This window comes from Ischnura elegans, chromosome 5 (genome assembly GCF_921293095.1).
Source record: "Ischnura elegans chromosome 5, ioIscEleg1.1, whole genome shotgun sequence".
Taxonomy (NCBI): domain Eukaryota; kingdom Metazoa; phylum Arthropoda; class Insecta; order Odonata; family Coenagrionidae; genus Ischnura; species Ischnura elegans.
Window position 1 is genome coordinate 137,501,029 of NC_060250.1, and position 25,604 is coordinate 137,526,632.

Here is a 25,604-nt window from a genome sequence, read left to right on the forward strand (position 1 = left end):
TCACTTATAATTAACGTATGTGCTTCCATTATCATAAACGCAATAATATGACTTCCTCACATAATTTTATCGTACCATGTTCTATTTATGAAGTGATTATTTAAGCAATTTCCCTTACATCCACTCCACTTTCATAAATCTATTAAGAAATTTGCCTTTGTGACATGAACATTCTCATAGACTGTTTCTCATTACATACGTTGCAGCTATGCATGTTAAAATATATCTCTAGTGATGCAGATCGGAGCAAGACAAATGAGATAGAGATAATCCTTGGAATAAATAAAAAGAGGAGAATTAAAGGGAAAATCACAGCACCAAAGTGCAAATAGAGTCTAGTTAAGATATATGGAGTAAGATTTGCTATGGAACTCGTATTTCTGACCCAGGAGGAGGATAAGAATAGAGGTATACAGGAATGTATAGATAATATTGACAGAGGAAAAGGAAGTAGAAAGTGAGGTGAGGGAATTATTACGGGAGATAAATTAAATATAAATGATGTAGATGAAGTGAATATCAAGCTTGAAATGCTGAAAACTGTGATTAAGGTAAGGATTTTGAGTAAAAAGAAAGGGCAGGGACAAGCCCTTGGATAGAATTGACTTTGCAGCATCGCTCAGCCGTTCGTCTGTTAGGTTCACGATAGTACGATGGTCCTTTTTAGGGCCTTGGACCTCATCTAAGGGATGCTGTCTGCTCTTGAGTTTGTAGTACTTCTTAATTTGTTTCTCCTGGATTGAAGAAAACTTCTTGCGGGATGATTCAGACGTAATTCGGTCCAGAGTATCCCAGTCAGATGCTGTCAGCGAGGAGCTCAATTCTAGGTGTAGTCTGTATAATTCTTCTGAACAGTGGTGAATGGAGCGGCGGTTGTTGTGGATTCTCTCTCTCAATATCGCTTCGCTGGTTCGGCGAAGAATTCTCATTGCTGCTGGTGTCTTTAGATGATGTTTCACTGTGACACAGGGTGGCAGAGTGTCAGAATCATGGCATCTTTGAAGAAACGCCAAGGAGGAGAGAAACTTTGCCATTGCTCCAAGCATAATTCCCAAGGAAAAGATCGTGACTGGAGTAGAGGCTGCCATTCGCGGTCTCCCCAAGAATTTTGCTGATGAAATTCGAGAGGACGTGTCGCGGATCCTGAGGAAAACACGGCCACCTAAACCAAACACCACAGCAGCGGAGAGGAAGGCATTACAGGAGCTAAAGAATAACGAGGACCTCCTCATTATCCCCGCGGACAAGGGCAACGCTACTGTGATCATGAAGAGATCAGACTATAATGACAAGATCACTACTTTGCTGAGTAGTGCCACCTACAAAGAGTTAAAATCCGATCCGACAGCCAAATTAGAACGATCTACTAGGAGTATCATCAAAACTTCCTCCATACCTGCAGAAGTACAAAGGAAACTCCTGCCATCAGCGTCCAAGCCACCTAGACTCTATGGACTCCCTAAAGTCCATAAAGAAGGCATTCCACTCAGGCCTATCGTCAGCAATATCGGCGCACCCACCTACCTCTTGGCTCAATACCTGGCTGAAGCACTTCAACCCTTCACCGGAAACTCGTCGTCCTTCGTGAAGAATTCAACGCACTTCATTGAACGACTTCAGGAAACTACTGTGAAGAATGGAGATCTGCTAGTAAGCTTTGACATCGTGTCTCTTTTTACCAACGTACCCATTAACGACTCCATCAAGATCGTGGAAAAGCTCATCGATAACGGATTACCCAAAGATTTTCCCAGGCTTGTGGAGCATTGTCTTCGAAATTCATTCTTTTTATGGAATGACCGTTACTACGAACAGAGTGATGGCGCTGCTATGGGATCTCCATTGTCCCCTGTGATCGCCAACCTGTTTATGGAGGAATTTGAGAATTAGTGCTGACTTCTTACAAAAAGAAACCTACCCTCTGGATCCGATACGTGGACGACACATTTGTCATCTGGCCACATGGAGAGCAAGAATTGGAGAATTTTCTACGACACCTCAACAACCAACATGATTCAATCAATTTCACCATGGTTGTGGAAAAGGACGGCTGCCTACCCTTTCTTGACGTACTGGTGACGAAGAAACCCAATGGAAAACTCGGCCATGGAGTCTACCGTAAGGCGACACATACGGACCGATATCTGCACGCCTCCTCACACCACCACCCTACTCAGAAGGCAGCTCTAATCTCGACATTAGTGCACAGAGCATACTCCATCTCTGACCAACTCTCACTTCCCGCCGAAAAACAACATTTGGTGACGGCCCTGGCCAGCAATGGATATCACAGTGACATGGTCCTTAAAAGGACCGCAAAGATGGAAAGAAAACTCAAGAATAAGACACCAAGTCCAAAAACGGAGAAACCCAAGGCAGCGGGTTATGCGACAATCCCCTATGTGGCTGGCACCAGTGAAAAAATCGCGAGACTCCTCAAAAAATTCGACGTAACAACACGCTTCAACTGTGTTAAGAAGACTGGAGAACTTCTTCCGACTCCTAAGGACCGTATCTCTCCTCACGCCTACGAAGGAGTTTATGAAATTGAATGCAGTTGCGGTATGTCATACATCGGACAGACCGGGAGAGCCGTGAAGTGCCGCATTCAAGAACATAGAAGAGCGGTGAAAAACAAACAATTCCATTTGTCGGCTGTGGCCGAGCACACTCTCAGTGAACCTGGACACGACATCAACTGGGAAGAAACAAAAGTTATCGCCAGAGAATCCCGATATTTTCCGAGGATCATCCGAGAGGCGATTAAAATATCCAAACATCCTCATAATTTCAATCGAGAGGATAGCTACGCACTCCACAGCACATGGAAGAGACTCTTCGCCCCATACCCCCACGCTATTGGCCGCAAGGCGACCAATCAGGGCGAACCTACACCACTGGGGTGCCTATATAACGGCAGCCAAAACACGGCATAATCACTTCGACCTGAAGACGCCTGCTGGAATGCAGGAGAAACTGTTGTCACCAACACAACCACGACGCGGTGAAACCCGGAAGATGCAGCCTACAGTACAATATACACTGTTGGTGAAATGATAAAAAAGGTTAACAAGTACGTGTGAAATTTTTTGTAGGAAAACATAAAAATAAGGGTGTAGTATCCTTCAGCGAAAACATCCACTGCAGGAATACGCGCACACAAGAAGGGGGGCGTGAAAAACCTGTGAAAAACTACTACATATCACTTTGTCGTAGGCGCTGCTCAGTGTCATGTATATTTACCAGCTAGTTGTTTAAGTGAAAAGTGCTTTGTGTAACCTCCTCTTAAAGGATGCCAATGATGATGAGTTTCTAATTGAAACTTTAAGATTATTACATTCCCTACGTGCTGTAACGGTAAATGATTTGTTGTAAAGTGGAATGTCTATATATTGAAGTTAATAGTGATATTTAATGTAAATATTATAAGTACTAGCATTACATTAATATTGCGGCATACAACAGTGCCAATGAAAATTCAATTGGCCCATTGGCTCAGAAGTTAGTAGATGTTTGCGTTGCTTGCATGAAGTCCATCCATTTTAGTGGTGTAAACAACTTGATTTACACTTACTGTCAAAACCGTATTTGTCTTCATTATATCTAAAATAAAAGTTATTGGAACGGAAACCACGGGGAAACCCAGCGGTGAAATTCCAACAACTAGATTTTGCGCATAAAAACGAGTGCTTTTTTTGAGAAAAAATATTGTACAGGAAATAATATGGAGCCAAAGATTTTTTTAGTAAATGATTCGACGTAGAAATAAATTCTATTTCGTATGCTTTTTGCTGAATTGAAATTGACTGCCTGGTTTAAGACGATAGAGATCCTAAAAACTCGGGAGTTTTGCTTTCTTTTCAATGACGGTAGTCACTGTGCGCCTACATCAGCATATTTAGCACTCTTTCCAATACCCATCCTGCCATCCCGGGGTTGGTTGACTCGATGGACTTTGTCAGGATACAGAGAAGGAGACTGTGGGGCAGGAGTTGGTTGGCATTCCTGGGATAAGACGTCCGTCTTTCATCCTCTTCGGCATTCATTCTTGGAAGACATGTTCGATAGAAGGGAAAGGGATGTGGAGGCTGCCTTCACGAGAGACAAGACTCCAAATCGATTTCCCATCCACGGACGACACTTCGCTTGTCGCGCAGGTATCGAGTCGAGGGATTGAGGCGATCATGATACTTCCTTACGTGTCCTTTCCCTCTCGTCCTCAAATCTTATCTTCCTGCCCCATGGTCCCTCACCTACATCTCGAAAATAGCGTCGGGCGTGCCGAATTTCCTCTCATTTTCCCGCGTCTAACCAAATCGACCACATCGCCCATCGTCAACACAATGTCAACAGGTAATAAAAAAATTCAGTTTTACTTTGGGGCAAAATTAATAAATCGTCCGCATAGTTAGTTGCCATATGATACGTTTTACGACTTATTCGTAATCTTTATTTGGCCCAGACTGCGCAAGTGAGGGTAGCGGACGGAGAATATGGGTGGGCAGGCATTGGCCGAGGTGTAAGGCAAGGCTGTCCTGTATTGCCGCTTTTTTTAACGTATACGCTGAGGAGATGGTAAGAGAAGCGTGGGACGATTTGGAAGCTGGAGTGAAGGTGGGAGGAATGATGTATATATCGGTAAGGTTCGCGGATGATTAAGCGCTGATAAGCCAGTCAGCGAGGGGACTACAGGCTCTAGTGGGTGCGTTATACGAGCGGTGCGAGGAGTATGGGATGAGGATTAATCACAAGAAGACGAAGGTAATGCGGTTATTTAAAGTATCGCGAGCGATGGTTGTGAGACTCAAGATAATAGTAGGTGGGGAAAAACTTGAACAGGTAGAACAGTTTAACTATTTGGGCAGCGCATTATAGGAAAACGGACACAGTTACAAGGACATCAGGAAGCGAATTGCACTAGCAAAGGAGGCGTTCATGAACAGATGAACAGGAAGGAGCTTCTGACAGGATCGTTATTTAAGAGTTTGATTTTGAGTGTAGCTCTCTACAGTGCGGTAACGTGGACACTGAGGAAAGAAGACGAGAGAAGATTGGAGGCATTCGAGATGTGGGAATTGAGAAGGATGGGGAGGGTGAAATGGATGGAGAGGAAAAGGAACGACGAAGTACTGGACATGGTGGGTGAGGAGAGGCAGCTTTTAGATTACATATGGAGGAGACAGAAGGTATGAGAGAATATTGAAAATGGTGTTAGAAGGTTGAATGTTGGGTAAACGAGGGAGGGGAAGGGAAAGAATAGGATTTTTAGATAGATTGAAAGAGAGTAGGCGTTACAGTGAATTAAAGAAGGCAGTGCTGGAAGGAAAGGGAGGCTTCCAGATCACTTCTTGAACACTCCATGGAAACCTACCTTCATCGGTAGAATACCAGAATCTTATAGTAATTTTTTATAACTTTTAATGCATTTTAATTATAATTTATTTGTGATTCATGTCAATTAATGGCTGATTGAGTACATTCTCTGTTAAAACACTGGCGGACGTTTATTTTCTTTATTACGTGTAATGTGAAATGGTTTCTGTTACATCACAGTTTGATCTTTCCCTTTTGTTGACGATATTGTTACACTGCTCTGTCTACATACTGTCGCCGGCCCGCGCAGAATTCGTTTGTTAGGATTACTATTTTCTTTCTTTTATTTTATTCATGAATCGTTTCTGAAACAGTTCATTGTGATGTACAGTTATATTCTCAAAGACCTGCAGCTCGATTCTGTAAATTTGATATGACCGTCACAAGCGGATTTCGTCAAGGTATACACGGCTTTGACGCTGGAGCGAATCGGAAACTTTTTAGTGACATCACTATCACTTCCGCGTCCGTGAAAGTATTCACGCCCGAGAGAGCCTGTGGTAGCTTCGTCGCGGCTAATTTTTCCTCATGAATTTTCGCTGTGATTGATAATTAATAGCACATTATTCATTCATTACGATGGTGGCTATTTTATATTGTCACTTCCCATGTATAATATGTATTAAAAACAAATAAAAGAAAATCGTTAAGTTAAATTTACATACGCCTACTATTTTAATTGGTTGGCCTTTATTGCAATTGAAGTTGGTGAGAAGTTAAACCCTGCGCTGAGGGTTTGACAATTATCTTATATTTGTGCATCTGCTAGAATGTACAAGTCAAATACTCACAACTTATAATGTTCATAATAATTTGGAGTAGAACCAATTGTGAAAGTATTGTACGGTATTGAATGCTAACAGATGTATTTAATATTGGTTTCGTAAGTTCAAGCCTTCGATTTGTTTTTATTAAGGAGAATGGAGGCTCTTCACATAACTCCGCTACTTTTGCATGAGCATCGATGTCGATGGAGGCAACAGATGCACATACTTCGGCGGCAGTAACGCGATATCAACAATCCCTTCGAGATGCGGGAAGAGCATTTAAGAAGTGTTTGTCCCACGTATCTCGAGGATTGGCGATGAATATTGTCACTGAGCTCACACCACGATTCTTTTTCTTAGACGTTTAGATGGCTTGCCGGGGCATGCTTCAGTACGTTAAGGTAAAAAATAATCATCTATTCCATATCTTCCATGCATTCTTGCTGCCGTTCAGTAATAAGGCCAACGTGATACTTTTTTCTGTTGACACAATAGAAATACTAAGACACGTAAACATCTCGTCCTCTAACAGAAACTGTTAATAATCAACTCGTATTCGCGCCAGAAACATTTTCACCAGTATAAATCGTGAATAGTGGCATGTGCTTGCACTATCAGACATATAAACGCAGATATCACATTTACAGAATCGAGCTGCAGGTGCCTCAGAAAATACAGGAAATTATTAGTTTGGCAAGGTGTTTTTATGTGAGCTGGATAACATTTTTAAAAGTTTGTTCCTGATTCACCCAAAGAATTTTTCCAAGATTTTGCTTCCGACCAAAAATTTGTTCTGAAAGTTTCTTTCTCAAACCGTTCAAAGTATAATTTGAATAGTGCTGTGAGAGTAATGAGTTTCATTCAGCTAAGTGACGAAGTTCGTTTTTAAGATAGTTTTGGAACTCAGTTAAGAGGCTCCCAGTTAAGTCGGTGCCTCTCAGTCTCAGAGCTCTCTGGATTGTTGATAACACACTACAAAGTTGAGGGACCCTATGAGGGAGTAGTGCAGAAAACTGCCATCCAGAGGACTCTGCTCAGTCTGACGTGGTTTGTTTGTTATCCCGGCGCACAGTGGTCTGGGGAGCGCTTTTTTCCGGACAAAAGTCGACTGTCCCATTTGTAGAGGTATATGATGGTGTTACACAACTTTAATATATCTTCTAATGCATGTATAATGACTTTCTCAAAAAATAAATACGCATTCGCTTTTTTTCTGAATAATTATACTACAACGACGTGTGATGCAATGGTGGTCTGAAAAACACTTACGCATTTATAAGTCGCCAAATCCAGTTTTACACGAATGAATGGATGTTTTCTCACTTAGAGATAATTACATGACCATTATGCTTTGGGGGGAGATATCTTTAATGAAAGTATTTCGTGGAATAATTAATTAATGAATCAATAATTATAGGAAGCAAATAGATATGAGGAAGTAAAACAATTACTCCTCATCATTAGTTTCTTCACTGTCTTTGTACGCGGGTGCCGAGTCTACGTTTGGGGATGAAAGCAGTCGTAGCACCAAAAGGATAGCAGTTTTTTTTACAGAAAGAATTTCTTCTTAAGGAGGTTAAAGACTTGCTGCCATTAGAGATCTGGCCCCTTTCCTGATGGACATAGTATACTGATGTTTAGTCAACTTTGCCTCAATCACTAAGCCTAATGCCTCGTCTGCATTGTAGGGAAGAACTATGTACCTTGGTGTCAGATCTATGGATATAACAAGCTTGCCTTATATTTCTGGCTCTACTGGGGCTTATATGAATTGCCTCATCTACCATATGAGCTGCATCGCTTTGTTTGTTTGCCCGAAGACTTCCGTTCGACGCATAAACCAGCTCTTCAGTTGTTTTTGTGTCGAGCCTTAGACCATTTAAGTAAGTAGACCTGCCATTCGGGTGGAACGCTGTGGCCAACATCGCACGGCGGAGAAGTGAGTGGGATGAGGGAGCGTGACGTCACGGTTGGGACTGCAGACGATATTCCGTATGCGCGCTTGAGATATTTTAACGCTCATACGCTGCAAAGTCGCTGAAAAGTTGGGCGACGATATTGGGCACGTAAAATGATTATACACTTAATAAATATATTTTTACGATGAACTAAGGCATTTTATAGCCTTGACTCTGCGCAAAAAGCTAAATAAATCAAGATAAACCGAGAAGCGATCGTGTAAAATAAATTGATTAAGAATGTCATATGTAAACATGGGCGTACCCAGCGAGGGGCAGGGGGAGCAGCTGACCCCCTGGAAGCAAAAATCGCAAAAGTGTTTAAGCAAAATCAGTACTCAATTGAAACGAAAGTATTCAACAAATTTTCTTCAAACCATGAACGAAAAATGATATGTATTATTATAAGTTAAGTAACTGAAATAAAACTATTTTTTCAATGAAATAATCTCATAAACTAAAAAAGCGCTGTTATAATGTTCTTATAATGTTGGTTTCATTCATCTTTTCCATGCTAAAATGTCACAACTTGGCTTGCCCCCCCCCTCCTAGATCATGGCTTCCCCCCTAGACCATGGCTTTCCTCCCCCTAGACCATGGCTTCCCCCCTAAAAGGAAGGGGTCTGGCAAGTATCACGTAATTTTTTCCACAAAAACCAGTTTATTGCGATCTCGGTAATCTTTAATAAAGATAATTAAACAAATCATTTTATTTATAAATCCAACACAATGAAGCCTAGATTAACGCATTTACCCTGAAAATACGCATTTTGAAAAATCTTTAGTGAGATTAGAAAGAAGGCGTGGAGCAAAATCGCACGATATCTCACAAAGGGTGAAGGGAGTGATCCATAAAAAGCAAAATTATTTCAGAAATATTATTTATTTACAAGTAGATTAACCTAACGGTGACATTCCTAGAAAATGAATATACAGACTGTCCCAAGGGTCGTGTGTCATTTTTGACTTGTAATTTTAGTAACTTTGCATCGAGCAATATTCATGAAAATTGGCACACTTATGGGGAAAGGTCCTAAGTTTTGTTGACTGTAAGCGAAATTTTACAATTTTGACCTTTTGACCTCACAATGTCCAAACCAAACATTTTAATTTGCCTTATGTGGTTTTAATGTAAAAAAAATCGAGATAGAAAAAGGTCTACATTTCATTGACCAAGATGTCAATTCTTAGGTTTTCGGAACCGAGAAACCCGAAAATAACACTTTCATCTACGAAAATTCAACCGTTGACCCAGTAAGGTCACCGTCAAGGTCATAAGGGTGGCAAAAAGAATAGCAAATATGATGCATGAAAAATTAAGTCTAGTATAATTTTTTCTTTGGCATATTTCTTATATTTGAGTGATTTTTTTCTTCATTTCTTTTGCGGAAAAGGTCGTGAAATTTTTCACACGAATTTGTTTAGTTATATTTCACACATTGAATTGCTTTTCTGATGCACGCACTTCATTTACAGTAGAAAAAACGCGTTCAGTCGCAGCAATTGCTTGTGGTAAGGGCAAAGAATATTCCTTAATTTTAGGGCAATATTGTATGGAATATGCCTTGTTTCAAATGATTAAATATTAATAACCATTTGTACTCTATCACGATTTGTGCAGAAGCCCCAAGATTTTACCCTTTTCTAACCAATATATTTTTTTAAATAATGATATGTCATTAAAAAGTTCGTTTTTGGAAATATTATTATATACTTTCCACCCTTATGCATTCAATAAAGCTATTATTTAAAATCTTTATGATCCACATCCGATGTCTTCCGCAACTTTTGATCCGATGTATCTGATGAAGGGCAATATCCGCGGATATTTGGATCCGCGGTATCCGATCTGACCATCCCTAGAATAAATACATCGCTATATGACGATCGCCGCAAAATCATTGGGATAATTTGTACCGCACCCTTAAGAAGAATGTCTGATATGTCCGGTTTTTTTCCTTGCGAATAATGGCGAAGTGTAGAATTCTCTGGTAAGATTTCCCAAATCTCCCTCCGACGCTTCGTTGGTCGAATAGATTTTCATTGGATTGCATTGCACCTCTGAATCCGTGAGTGCGATGGAAGGCTCATCGAAAAAATGGAAGGATTTTTGGGAAATCTTACCCGTTTTTAAACGCGAGACTATTCTTCACTGCCAAATATCTTCTTTTTTTCATTTTGAGGTCGATTTATGGATTCATAAAAATGCAGTATTATTCCGTTTCCTCGCTCATTAACTCAGCGAATCAACGCAAAGGTTGTTTAGGATAGGGGATAGGGATCTAGCATCATTGCACATCGCGGACATTGAATGTCGCACGCACAATAAGGAACACTAGTTAACAGGTCATTCTTAATGCCGCGACGATAACTTGGCTCTTGAAAATGGCCTGAAGAAAGCGGTTTCACTATCAGTTTACTTTTTACCTCCGAAATGGTGATGTTTGATTTGTCTTGAGCCACCAGAATAGTTTAAATAAACACTTGCAATTTTTCACGATTGTAAAATATATGCCAACCAAGGTTTCAATATTACTACATCATCTTCAAGGTACAAAATGGTTGAAAGGTACAAAACATTTTTATCTTGAAGATGATGTACTTACCATGCGCGCAGCTAGGAATTAAGGATAGGGGGGGGGGACGGAGCAACTAATACTTGGGGGTATGGAATACGGGAGGTGCGGCCGCCTTCCGCAAGAAATGTTTTAGGATAATTGGTTCAAAATGGTGAGTTTTACGGCTTTCTGAGGGACATTTTATCAATCCTTACACTATTCCTAAAGTAATATTTATCGAATTAATTAAAACGGATTAAATTTTAAAATTTCACTGAGTTCTGGGGGGTATTTATCCCCCAAAAACCCCCTCCCTTGCTGCGCCACTGGTAGTAACAACGAATTCTAGGTCGGAATAAATTTCATAATTGCGGAAATTGTGTTAATTTCAATATGGAACAATTCCACTCCATCAGGCTTTGATCTTGGGATTTTACACTATCCGAATGGGTAGCTTCGGATAAGCTTTGACAAACTGTGGTCCAAGTGTGGGCCCCTGAGGAGACACAGTGGGCGATAGTTCAAACGATAAACTCCGGTTGGAGTGACGTTATTGGACCGTTGTTTCTGAATGGAATCCCACTTAGACCCAAGTCCCGAGGGTCGTAAATATTATGGCGGTCTTCACGCCACCTACCCTCGTTTGTACGTCCCCAGATATTATTTCCCACGACCCTCTTCATTGTTGCCGTCCAGAAGGATTCTTTATTCCCCTTGAATGTCTTGCTCTTATATTCACGAGTCCCTTTTATTTATTTGCCACAACACGGTGAGCCGAGGGTGTATACATGAATACCTCCACGGCACCAAAGCTCAACAATCACCCACAGAATCAAATCCGCTCATCTAGTATTACAAGGTCTACGTACTATATGAGCGGATTTGATTCGGTTGCTGTTTGTTTAGCGTTTATGCAGTGAAGGTATCGATTTACCACAAAAGAAAACTGTAAAAAATCTCTGTGTAATGTTTCAGTGAACCTTAGATGTACGCCTCAAACCCATTATGCGAGGCCTTTGTTTCTTAAGATCTCTACATCGACTCATCAAAGCTAAAGAAATACTCACACCCGATAAACGCATTTCTCCTGTAAAGACAGAAGCCTTCCTCACCTGGATCGTGCAGCCTTGTTCTGTAATTCCCATAATTATTGACTTTGTTGTCCCTACATTCAAATTCAAATGATTAGTCTGCGCCCAACTGTTAATTCTCTCGATATTCTCATTGACAAGTAAGATTAACGCTATAATGATCTATTTAAAGTACAACGCCAATGAAATTTAAATGAGAAATTATTGTATTGTTCATTTTTTCTATGGCACTGTCAAGATAAGAAATAAGCGCCATTCTTTAATCCGCGTCGCCTATCTCCTGTATCCGCCTGCAGCCATGACAATAACTATCTCATCGCTTCTTTTGTGCTGCTATTTTTATGGGCTTGTACAGAGTTATTTTTTCGGTATAAAAAAGTCCTCTTCGAAGTACTTGAAAAAACTTCAAAACTCTTGAAGAATGAAAAAAATTCCTTCATTCCTCGTTCATTATTTAAGTAGTTGCATACATTTTTGAAAGATTTCCCTCTCCTTTCCGTACACTATGGGCCGGTTTTATTATGTCTGGTTAAACCTCACGTTAACTAACGTGAAGATTACGGTAACGTGGAGTTTAACGAGAGGTTGTGTTTTATAAAGCAAATCCTACCGCCGGTTGGCTGATGGGAACTTTAACGAGAGGAAAGCACAGCTACTGTAATTCTCATACCAACAATTGATCGCGAAAAGTGAAACAGACGAAAGTCAAAATTTAAAAAATCGAGTTGGGGTATGGTGAAAGAATTGTTTACGTTTGTTTTGAAGTGATAGTTAGCTTTGAAAACGAAGATGAGCCAATATTTTCGGTTTTAATCATTGACGATCTAATGGTCAATCATCAGTGTGTCGTTAAAATAAAAATACTCGCCTCGAATTGTGAATATTTGGCAAGTACAAGCGTTAATTGTATGAGTGCTGATATACGTGTAAACCATAAATTACACGGAGATAATAAATGACTATTTGTGAATGGATTGAATCAAGGTCGAGTCCCTTTGCAAGAAATAGTGGTAAATTAACCTTGTTTGTGCTTATTACACGAGAACGAAGATTCGCATTTGTATTGTGAAACCAATCGAAATGGTTTTCTATTTAGTAGGCCACCAGAGATTTTAGGAACATTTTGAGGCTACTATGTAATCATAATGACGATAAATTTTAATCATACTTTTGCAGTAAGATATATCTTCTTAGCGTTAGTATGGCCCCCTAGCTAATTTATCATCATCTCTGCGTTCCCTACGGAATTAGGAACAACTTGCAAGTTGTGAATAATCAAAGCCTTTCCCGTTTTCAAAGTACTCACCATGGCCATAATTTAAATAACAGAATTTATAACCAACCACCGTCTAATAGAAAAATTCATCAGTGTTCATTAAAACGATAACGAGGCTTCTATCACTATGATGTCATTGTTATGATCAATTAATTTATGGTAATTCCTTTGATGATTTTTGTGTTTTTATAGAATCATTTTTAGTTTTATTAAAATGTTCACAATAAGGAGGTAAATTCAGTCATGTGCCACTCGTGTAACAGACTCGAAAAGCATTGAGCCAAATAATTGTCAGCTAGCAGCAGATATTTCATAACTTTAAATTATCTCATCTTATTTATGACGACATCTTATATATGACTATATACTGTTGAGAAGCAATACGTTTCATGAAATCCATAATCTCTGGCAAATAAATTTTCAATAAGGGACACAACTAAGTTTAAATTTCTTCATTTGAGAGATCAACACCTATTGGATGACACCAAGTAGCCCTTACCTTTGAAGTAGAAAGTGAAACATATTTTGATACTGGCTGTCAATAGTGTAGTTGATACTGTAATAGGGATGACTGTGAGTCTTTATGATAATGCCATCGAAAATGTATTCATTGCCTTCATAAAATTGAATGGATGTTCAGAAATCACTGATCATGTACATAGCTTCACAGTCGAAAATTTAAATTAGAGAAGAATGAATTAAGCTTGAATAACTTGTGCATAACCCTACCACAGTTACTTCAAGGGCTCTTGCCATCCAATTATTAAATAAATGTACAGTTTGCAGCAAACCTTACGTACTTTACAAGTAGGCTGCATGTTGTTATGACAGTATGCATCTGTAACAAAATATTGCAACTCTTTTTGGCTCATAGCTTATGATGGGGGATCTATTCTTTATGTAAATACTATTTTTGCAAACCTTGTGTGAGAATAAGTTTTAAGTGCTAATGTAACTAACTTCATATCTAATCAACAGCAAGGCTTGTATTGTATTTAAGATTTAAGGAAATGAAATGGGTGTAAAGATAATAAAGTTGCTGGGTTCAATTTGTAAAGAATCTGTTGAAAAACATATCTAATCAGAATGAAAGCATGAAATTTCGACTCTCAGTGGTGTTTATGAATTCCTTACTATACATGAGATAGGTATTTTCTTTTATTCTCAGCCCATTAAATATGAAGCTTTCATTGAACATGTTTTAAATATTTAGCAGAGTACTAAATTATACAAAGACAGTAGTGGATCCAGGATAGGGACAAGGGGGTGGGCTAGGTGAGGTTCAAATTCCAGCTGTAGTGGGGGCCGGAAATATACCACCATTCTATCTAGTGTAAATTGGATATCCAAGGTTAGTAAATTGGATACCCTCCTTAGCCCCCCCCCCCATGGATACATCACTGTACAAATATACAGTTATTTATAGAGCATTTAAAGAATTTATTTGTATCAATTGCAAAGCATAAGGATTCCATCATGATGACCCCTTTATTGCAACTGTCTTTTTGGGATATGGGTTTTCAATGTAATTATGTTGTTACATGCTGTCACTGTAAGTAATTTTTTTACAACCTACTTCTGGGGTAATCCTTTTGAATGCTGTACCAAGTAATCTCTGAATGCGCCTCACTGACATCACTCACTTATAATTAACGTATGTGCTTCCATTATCATAAACGCAATAATATGACTTCCTCACATAATTTTATCGTACCATGTTCTATTTATGAAGTGATTATTTAAGCAATTTCCCTTACATCCACTCCACTTTCATAAATCTATTAAGAAATTTGCCTTTGTGACATGAACATTCTCATAGACTGTTTCTCATTACATACGTTGCAGCTATGCATGTTAAAATATATCTCTAGTGATGCAGATCGGAGCAAGACAAATGAGATAGAGATAATCCTTGGAATAAATAAAAAGAGGAGAATTAAAGGGAAAATCACAGCACCAAAGTGCAAATAGAGTCTAGTTAAGATATATGGAGTAAGATTTGCTATGGAACTCGTATTTCTGACCCAGGAGGAGGATAAGAATAGAGGTATACAGGAATGTATAGATAATATTGACAGAGGAAAAGGAAGTAGAAAGTGAGGTGAGGGAATTATTACGGGAGATAAATTAAATATAAATGATGTAGATGAAGTGAATATCAAGCTTGAAATGCTGAAAACTGTGATTAAGGTAAGGATTTTGAGTAAAAAGAAAGGGCAGGGACAAGCCCTTGGATAGAATTGACTTTGCAGCATCGCTCAGCCGTTCGTCTGTTAGGTTCACGATAGTACGATGGTCCTTTTTAGGGCCTTGGACCTCATCTAAGGGATGCTGTCTGCTCTTGAGTTTGTAGTACTTCTTAATTTGTTTCTCCTGGATTGAAGAAAACTTCTTGCGGGATGATTCAGACGTAATTCGGTCCAGAGTATCCCAGTCAGATGCTGTCAGCGAGGAGCTCAATTCTAGGTGTAGTCTGTATAATTCTTCTGAACAGTGGTGAATGGAGCGGCGGTTGTTGTGGATTCTCTCTCTCAATATCGCTTCGCTGGTTCGGCGAAGAATTCTCATTGCTGCTGGTGTCTTTAGATGATGTTTCACTGTGACACAGGGTGGCAGAGTGTCAGAATCATGGCATCTTTGAAGAAACGCCAAGGAGGAGAGAAACTTTGCCATTGCTCCAAGCATAATTCCCAAGGAAAAGATCGTGACTGGAGTAGAGGCTGCCATTCGCGGTCTCCCCAAGAATTTTGCTGATGAAATTCGAGAGGACGTGTCGCGGATCCTGAGGAAAACACGGCCACCTAAACCAAACACCACAGCAGCGGAGAGGAAGGCATTACAGGAGCTAAAGAATAACGAGGACCTCCTCATTATCCCCGCGGACAAGGGCAACGCTACTGTGATCATGAAGAGATCAGACTATAATGACAAGATCACTACTTTGCTGAGTAGTGCCACCTACAAAGAGTTAAAATCCGATCCGACAGCCAAATTAGAACGATCTACTAGGAGTATCATCAAAACTTCCTCCATACCTGCAGAAGTACAAAGGAAACTCCTGCCATCAGCGTCCAAGCCACCTAGACTCTATGGACTCCCTAAAGTCCATAAAGAAGGCATTCCACTCAGGCCTATCGTCAGCAATATCGGCGCACCCACCTACCTCTTGGCTCAATACCTGGCTGAAGCACTTCAACCCTTCACCGGAAACTCGTCGTCCTTCGTGAAGAATTCAACGCACTTCATTGAACGACTTCAGGAAACTACTGTGAAGAATGGAGATCTGCTAGTAAGCTTTGACATCGTGTCTCTTTTTACCAACGTACCCATTAACGACTCCATCAAGATCGTGGAAAAGCTCATCGATAACGGATTACCCAAAGATTTTCCCAGGCTTGTGGAGCATTGTCTTCGAAATTCATTCTTTTTATGGAATGACCGTTACTACGAACAGAGTGATGGCGCTGCTATGGGATCTCCATTGTCCCCTGTGATCGCCAACCTGTTTATGGAGGAATTTGAGAATTAGTGCTGACTTCTTACAAAAAGAAACCTACCCTCTGGATCCGATACGTGGACGACACATTTGTCATCTGGCCACATGGAGAGCAAGAATTGGAGAATTTTCTACGACACCTCAACAACCAACATGATTCAATCAATTTCACCATGGTTGTGGAAAAGGACGGCTGCCTACCCTTTCTTGACGTACTGGTGACGAAGAAACCCAATGGAAAACTCGGCCATGGAGTCTACCGTAAGGCGACACATACGGACCGATATCTGCACGCCTCCTCACACCACCACCCTACTCAGAAGGCAGCTCTAATCTCGACATTAGTGCACAGAGCATACTCCATCTCTGACCAACTCTCACTTCCCGCCGAAAAACAACATTTGGTGACGGCCCTGGCCAGCAATGGATATCACAGTGACATGGTCCTTAAAAGGACCGCAAAGATGGAAAGAAAACTCAAGAATAAGACACCAAGTCCAAAAACGGAGAAACCCAAGGCAGCGGGTTATGCGACAATCCCCTATGTGGCTGGCACCAGTGAAAAAATCGCGAGACTCCTCAAAAAATTCGACGTAACAACACGCTTCAACTGTGTTAAGAAGACTGGAGAACTTCTTCCGACTCCTAAGGACCGTATCTCTCCTCACGCCTACGAAGGAGTTTATGAAATTGAATGCAGTTGCGGTATGTCATACATCGGACAGACCGGGAGAGCCGTGAAGTGCCGCATTCAAGAACATAGAAGAGCGGTGAAAAACAAACAATTCCATTTGTCGGCTGTGGCCGAGCACACTCTCAGTGAACCTGGACACGACATCAACTGGGAAGAAACAAAAGTTATCGCCAGAGAATCCCGATATTTTCCGAGGATCATCCGAGAGGCGATTAAAATATCCAAACATCCTCATAATTTCAATCGAGAGGATAGCTACGCACTCCACAGCACATGGAAGAGACTCTTCGCCCCATACCCCCACGCTATTGGCCGCAAGGCGACCAATCAGGGCGAACCTACACCACTGGGGTGCCTATATAACGGCAGCCAAAACACGGCATAATCACTTCGACCTGAAGACGCCTGCTGGAATGCAGGAGAAACTGTTGTCACCAACACAACCACGACGCGGTGAAACCCGGAAGATGCAGCCTAAAGTACAATATACACTGTTGGTGAAATGATAAAAAAGGTTAACAAGTACGTGTGAAATTTTTTGTAGGAAAACATAAAAATAAGGGTGTAGTATCCTTCAGCGAAAACATCCACTGCAGGAATACGCGCACACAAGAAGGGGGGCGTGAAAAACCTGTGAAAAACTACTACATATCACTTTGTCGTAGGCGCTGCTCAGTGTCATGTATATTTACCAGCTAGTTGTTTAAGTGAAAAGTGCTTTGTGTAACCTCCTCTTAAAGGATGCCAATGATGATGAGTTTCTAATTGAAACTTTAAGATTATTACATTCCCTACGTGCTGTAACGGTAAATGATTTGTTGTAAAGTGGAATGTCTATATATTGAAGTTAATAGTGATATTTAATGTAAATATTATAAGTACTAGCATTACATTAATATTGCGGCATACAACAGTGCCAATGAAAATTCAATTGGCCCATTGGCTCAGAAGTTAGTAGATGTTTGCGTTGCTTGCATGAAGTCCATCCATTTTAGTGGTGTAAACAACTTGATTTACACTTACTGTCAAAACCGTATTTGTCTTCATTATATCTAAAATAAAAGTTATTGGAACGGAAACCACGGGGAAACCCAGCGGTGAAATTCCAACAACTAGATTTTGCGCATAAAAACGAGTGCTTTTTTTGAGAAAAAATATTGTACAGGAAATAATATGGAGCCAAAGATTTTTTTAGTAAATGATTCGACGTAGAAATAAATTCTATTTCGTATGCTTTTTGCTGAATTGAAATTGACTGCCTGGTTTAAGACGATAGAGATCCTAAAAACTCGGGAGTTTTGCTTTCTTTTCAATGACGGTAGTCACTGTGCGCCTACATCAGCATATTTAGCACTCTTTCCAATACCCATCCTGCCATCCCGGGGTTGGTTGACTCGATGGACTTTGTCAGGATACAGAGAAGGAGACTGTGGGGCAGGAGTTGGTTGGCATTCCTGGGATAAGACGTCCGTCTTTCATCCTCTTCGGCATTCATTCTTGGAAGACATGTTCGATAGAAGGGAAAGGGATGTGGAGGCTGCCTTCACGAGAGACAAGACTCCAAATCGATTTCCCATCCACGGACGACACTTCGCTTGTCGCGCAGGTATCGAGTCGAGGGATTGAGGCGATCATGATACTTCCTTACGTGTCCTTTCCCTCTCGTCCTCAAATCTTATCTTCCTGCCCCATGGTCCCTCACCTACATCTCGAAAATAGCGTCGGGCGTGCCGAATTTCCTCTCATTTTCCCGCGTCTAACCAAATCGACCACATCGCCCATCGTCAACACAATGTCAACAGGTAATAAAAAAATTCAGTTTTACTTTGGGGCAAAATTAATAAATCGTCCGCATAGTTAGTTGCCATATGATACGTTTTACGACTTATTCGTAATCTTTATTTGGCCCAGACTGCGCAAGTGAGGGTAGCGGACGGAGAATATGGGTGGGCAGGCATTGGCCGAGGTGTAAGGCAAGGCTGTCCTGTATTGCCGCTTTTTTTAACGTATACGCTGAGGAGATGGTAAGAGAAGCGTGGGACGATTTGGAAGCTGGAGTGAAGGTGGGAGGAATGATGTATATATCGGTAAGGTTCGCGGATGATTAAGCGCTGATAAGCCAGTCAGCGAGGGGACTACAGGCTCTAGTGGGTGCGTTATACGAGCGGTGCGAGGAGTATGGGATGAGGATTAATCACAAGAAGACGAAGGTAATGCGGTTATTTAAAGTATCGCGAGCGATGGTTGTGAGACTCAAGATAAAAGTAGGTGGGGAAAAACTTGAACAGGTAGAACAGTTTAACTATTTGGGCAGCACATTATAGGAAAACGGACACAGTTACAAGGACATCAGGAAGCGAATTGCACTAGCAAAGGAGGCGTTCATGAACAGATGAACAGGAAGGAGCTTCTGACAGGATCGTTATTTAAGAGTTTGATTTTGAGTGTAGCTCTCTACAGTGCGGTAACGTGGACACTGAGGAAAGAAGACGAGAGAAGATTGGAGGCATTCGAGATGTGGGAATTGAGAAGGATGGGGAGGGTGAAATGGATGGAGAGGAAAAGGAACGACGAAGTACTGGACATGGTGGGTGAGGAGAGGCAGCTTTTAGATTACATACGGAGGAGACAGAAGGTATGAGAGAATATTGAAAATGGTGTTAGAAGGTTGAATGTTGGGTAAACGAGGGAGGGGAAGGGAAAGAATAGGATTTTTAGATAGATTGAAAGAGAGTAGGCGTTACAGTGAATTAAAGAAGGCAGTGCTGGAAGGAAAGGGAGGCTTCCAGATCACTTCTTGAACACTCCATGGAAACCTACCTTCATCGGTAGAATACCAGAATCTTATAGTAATTTTTTATAACTTTTAATGCATTTTAATTATAATTTATTTGTGATTCATGTCAATTAATGGCTGATTGAGTACATTCTCTGTTAAAACACTGGCGGACGTTTATTTTCTTTATTACGTGTAATGTGAAATGGTTTCTGTTACATCACAGTTTGATCTTTCCCTTTTGTTGACGATATTGTTACACTGCTCTGTCTACATACTGTCGCCGGCCCGCGCAGAATTCGTTTGTTAGGATTACTATTTTCTTTCTTTTATTTTATTCATGAATCGTTTCTGAAACAGTTCATTGTGATGTACAGTTATATTCTCAAAGACCTGCAGCTCGATTCTGTAAATTTGATATGACCGTCACAAGCGGATTTCGTCAAGGTATACACGGCTTTGACGCTGGAGCGAATCGGAAACTTTTTAGTGACATCACTATCACTTCCGCGTCCGTGAAAGTATTCACGCCCGAGAGAGCCTGTGGTAGCTTCGTCGCGGCTAATTTTTCCTCATGAATTTTCGCTGTGATTGATAATTAATAGCACATTATTCATTCATTACGATGGTGGCTATTTTATATTGTCACTTCCCATGTATAATATGTATTAAAAACAAATAAAAGAAAATCGTTAAGTTAAATTTACATACGCCTACTATTTTAATTGGTTGGCCTTTATTGCAATTGAAGTTGGTGAGAAGTTAAACCCTGCGCTGAGGGTTTGACAATTATCTTATATTTGTGCATCTGCTAGAATGTACAAGTCAAATACTCACAACTTATAATGTTCATAATAATTTGGAGTAGAACCAATTGTGAAAGTATTGTACGGTATTGAATGCTAACAGATGTATTTAATATTGGTTTCGTAAGTTCAAGCCTTCGATTTGTTTTTATTAAGGAGAATGGAGGCTCTTCACATAACTCCGCTACTTTTGCATGAGCATCGATGTCGATGGAGGCAACAGATGCACATACTTCGGCGGCAGTAACGCGATATCAACAATCCCTTCGAGATGCGGGAAGAGCATTTAAGAAGTGTTTGTCCCACGTATCTCGAGGATTGGCGATGAATATTGTCACTGAGCTCACACCACGATTCTTTTTCTTAGACGTTTAGATGGCTTGCCGGGGCATGCTTCAGTACGTTAAGGTAAAAAATAATGCTCTGGAACATAATTGAGTTGCTATGTGGAGTATGGAATATATATCGAATCATTTACGAGATTGATCAATAAAAAGAAATTCCAAATTTTGACCCTCCGACCGTCAAATCCTTATTTATGATCCGATTTCAATCAAATAACTTTTAAAATGTGTGTTTTTATGTGCTGCACCATGTTGTGGAATGGAATTAATTACTTTTAAAATGTGTCTTTTATGTATTGCACCATACTGTGGAATATAATTGAGTTGCTATGTAAAGTATGGAAAATATAACGAATCATTTCCCAGTTCCATCAATAAAAAGAAATTCCAAATTTGATTCTCCGACCGTTAAATCCTTATTTATCATCCGATTTCAATCAAATAACTTTTATAATGTGTGCTTTTATGTGTTGCACCATGCTGTGGAATATAATTGAGTTGCTATGTAATGTATGGAAAAGATAACGAATCATTTCCCAGTTCCATCAATAAAAAGAAATTCCAAATTTGATTCTCCGACCGTAAAATCCTTATTTATCATCCGATTTCAATCAAATAACTTTTATAATGTGTGTTTTTATGTGTTGCACCATGCTGTGGAATATAATTAAGTTGCTATGTAAAGTATGGCAAATATAACGAACCATTTCCCTGTTCCATCAATAAAAAGAAATTCTAAATTTTGACCCTCTGACCGTTAAATCATTATTTATCGTCCGATTTCAATCAAATAACTTTTAAAATGTGTGTTTTCATGTGGTGCACCATGCCGTGGAATATAAATGAGTTGCTATGTGTAGTATGGAAAATATAACGAATAATTTCCGAGTTTCATCTATAAAAAGAAATTACAAATTTTGACCCTCCGACCATAAAATCCTCATTTATCATCCGATTTCAATCAAATACCTTTTAAAATGTGTGTTTTCATGTGCTGCACCATGCTGTGGAATATAATTGAGTTGCTATGTGTAGTATGGAAAATATAACGAATCATTTCCGAGTTTCATCAATAAAAAGAAATTACAAATATTGACCCTCCGACCGTAAAATCCTTATTTATCATCCTATTTCAATTAAATAGCTTTTAAAATATGTGTTTTTATATGCTGCACCATGCTGTGGAATATAAATGAGTTGCTATGTGGAGTATGGAAAATATAACGAATCATTTACGTGTTTCATCAATAAAAAGAAATTCGAAATTTTGACCCCCTGACCGTAAAATCCTTATTTATCATCCGATTTCAATCATATAACTTTTAAAATGTGTGTTTTTATATGTTGCACCATGCTGTGGAATATAAATGAGTTGCTGTTTAGAGTATGGTAAATATAACGAATCATATCCGAGTTTCATCAATAAAAAGAAATTCCAAATTTTGACCCTCCGACCGTAAAATCCTTATTTATCATCCGATTTCAATTAAATAACTTTTAAAATGTGTGTTGTTATGTGCTGCACCATGCTAGTGAATATAAATGAGTTGCTATGTGGAGTATGGAAAATATAACGAATCATTTCCGAGTTTCATCAAGTAAAATCCTTATTTATCATCCTATTTCAATCAAAAAGCTTTTAAAATATGTGTTTTTATATGCTGCACCATGCTGTGGAATATAAATGAGTTGCTATGTGGAGTATGGAAAATATAACGAATCATTTACGTGTTTCATCAATTAAAAGAAATTCGAAATTTTGACCCTCTGACCGTTAAATCCTTATTTATCATCCGATTTCAATCAAATAACTTTTAAAATGTGTGTTTTAAATGCTGCACCATGCTGTGGAATATAATTGAGATGCTATGTAATGTATGGAAAAGATTACGAATCATTTCCCAGTTCCATCAATAAAAAGAAATTCCAAATTTTGACCCTCCGACCGTAAAATCCTTATTTATCATCCGATTTCAATCAAATAACTTTTAAAATGTGTGCTTTTATGTGTTGCACCATACTGTGGAATATAATTGAGTTGCTATGTGAAGTATGGAAAATATAACGAATCATTTCCGAGTTTCATCAATAAAAAGAAATTCCAAATTTTGACCCTCCGACCGTAAAATCCTTACTTATCATCCGATTTCAATTAAATAACCTTTTAAATGTGTGTTGTTATGTGCTGCACCATGCTGTTGAATATAAATGAGTTGCTATGTGGAGTATGGAAAATATAACGAATCATTTCCGAGTTTCATCAATAAAAAGAAATTCCAAATTTCGACCCTCCGTCCGTAAAATCCTTATTTATCGTCCGATTTCAATCAAATAACTTTTAAAATGTGTGTTTTTATGTGCTGCACTATGCTGTAGAATATAATTGAGTTGCTATGTGTAGTATGGAAAATATAACGAATAATTTCCGAGTTTCATCAATAAAAAGAAATTCCAAATTTTGACCCTCCGACCGTAAAATCCTTATTTATCATCCGATTTCAATCAAATAGCTTTTTAAATATGTGTTTTTATATGCTGCACCATGCTGTGGTATATAATTGAGTTGCTGTGTGGAGAATGGAAAATATAACGAATCATTTCCGAGTTTCATCAATAAAAAGAAATTCCAAATTTAGACCCTCCGACCGTAAAATCCTTATTTATCATCCGATTTCAATCAAATAACTTTTAAAATGTGTGTTTTTATATGCTGCACCATGCTGTGGAATATAAATGAGTTGCTGTGTAGAGTATGGTAAATATAACGAATCATATCCGAGTTTCATCAATAAAAAGAAATTCCAAATTTTGACCCTCCGACCGTAAAATCCTTACTTATCATCCGATTTCAATCAAATAACTTTTAAAATGTGTGTTTTCATGTGGTGCACCATGCCGTGGAATATAATATAGTTGCTATGTGTAGTATGGAAAATATAACGAATAATTTCCGAGTTTCATCTATAAAAAGAAATTACAAATTTTGACCCTCCGACCGTAAAATCCTTATTTATCATCCTATTTCAATCAAATAGCTTTTAAAATATGTGTTTTTATATGCTGCACCATGCTGTGGAATATAAATGAGTTGCTATGTGGAGTATGGAAAATATAACGAATCATTTACGTGTTTCATCAATAAAAAGAAATTCGAAATTTTGACCCTCTGACCGTTAAATCCTTATTTATCATCCGATTTCAATCAAATAATTTTTAAAATGTGTGTTTTAAATGCTGCACCATGCTGTGGAATATAAATGAGTTGCGGTTTAGAGTATGGTAAATATAACGAATCATATCCGAGTTTCATCAATAAAAAGAAATTCCAAATTTTGACCCTCCGACCGTAAAATCCTTATTTATCATCCGATTTCAATAAAATAACTTTTAAAATGTGTCTTTTATGTATTGCACCATACTGTGGAATATAATTGAGTTGCTATGTAAAGTATGGAAAATATAACGAATCATTTCCCAGTTCCATCAATAAAAAGAAATTCCAAATTTGATTCTACGACCGTAAAATCCTTATTTATTATCCGATTTCAATCAAATAACTTTTATAATGTGTGTTTTTATGTGTTGCACCATACTGTGGAATATAATTGAGATGCTATGTAATGTATGGAAAAGATTATGAATCATTTCCCAGTTCCATCAATAAAAAGAAATTCCAAATTTTGACCCTCCGACCGTAAAATCCTTATTTATCATCCGATTTCAATTAAATAACTTTTAAAATGTGTGTTGTTATGTGTTGCACCATGCTGTGGAATATAAATGAGTTGCTATGTGGAGTATGGAAAATATAACGAATCATTTACGAGTTTCATCAATAAAAAGAAATTCGAAATTTTGACCCTCTGACCGTAAAATCCTTATTTATCATTCGATTTCAATCAAATAACTTTTAAAATGTGTGTTTTTATATGCTGCACCATGCTGTGGAATATATATGAGTTGCTATTTAGAGTATGGTAAATATAACGAATCATATCCGAGTTTCATCATTAAAAAGAAATTCCAAATTTTGACCCTCCGACCGTAAAATCCTTATTTATCATTCGATTTCAATCAAATAACTTTTAAAATGTGTGTTGTTATGTGCTGCACCATGCTGTGGAATATAATGGAGTTGCTGTGTGGAGTATGGAAAATATAACGAATCATTTCCGAGTTTCATCAATAAAAAGAAATTCCAAATTTTAACCCTCCGACCGTAAAATCCTTATTTATCATCCGATTTCAAACAAATAACTTATAAAATGTGTGTCTTAATGTGTTGCACCATACTGTGGAATATAATTGAGTTGCTATGTAAAGTATGGAAAATATAACGAATCATTTCCCAGTTCCATCAATAAAAGAAATTCCAAATTTGATTCTCCGACCGTAAAAGTCCTTGCTTATCATCCGATTTCAAACAAATAACTTATAAAATGTGTGTTTTTATGTGTTGCACCAT

General features: G+C 38.9%; 2 protein-coding genes across 2 annotated transcripts; both read left to right on the plus strand.

Annotated features, from left to right (window-relative positions):
• The first annotated feature begins 2,030 nt into the window (after positions 1-2,030).
• LOC124159795 lies at positions 2,031-16,552 on the plus strand. The gene is made up of 3 exons (XM_046535713.1): positions 2,031-2,511; positions 15,408-15,498; positions 15,667-16,552. The coding sequence occupies exons 1-3, from the start codon at positions 2,031-2,033 to the stop codon at positions 16,550-16,552; spliced, it is 1,458 nt and encodes a 485-aa protein (XP_046391669.1).
• A 140-nt stretch (positions 16,553-16,692) lies between these two features.
• Positions 16,693-17,173, plus strand: LOC124159797 (the record flags this gene model as incomplete). The annotated part of the gene is made up of 1 exon (XM_046535714.1): positions 16,693-17,173. A coding segment is annotated over exon 1 (481 nt), but the record flags the coding sequence as incomplete, so codon positions are not given.
• Positions 17,174-25,604: the final 8,431 nt, after the last annotated feature.

Coding starts and splice junctions, on each gene's coding strand:
- LOC124159795 (XM_046535713.1), top strand. CDS start 2,031: ATGGTTGTGGAAAAGGACGGCTGCCTACCCTTTCTTGACGTACTGGTG. Junction 2,512..15,407: donor TCTTCCGACTCCTAAGGACC/GTATCTCTCCTC, acceptor CCTGGATTGAAG/AAAACTTCTTGCGGGATGAT. Junction 15,499..15,666: donor CTCAATTCTAGGTGTAGTCT/GTATAATTCTTC, acceptor GCATCTTTGAAG/AAACGCCAAGGAGGAGAGAA.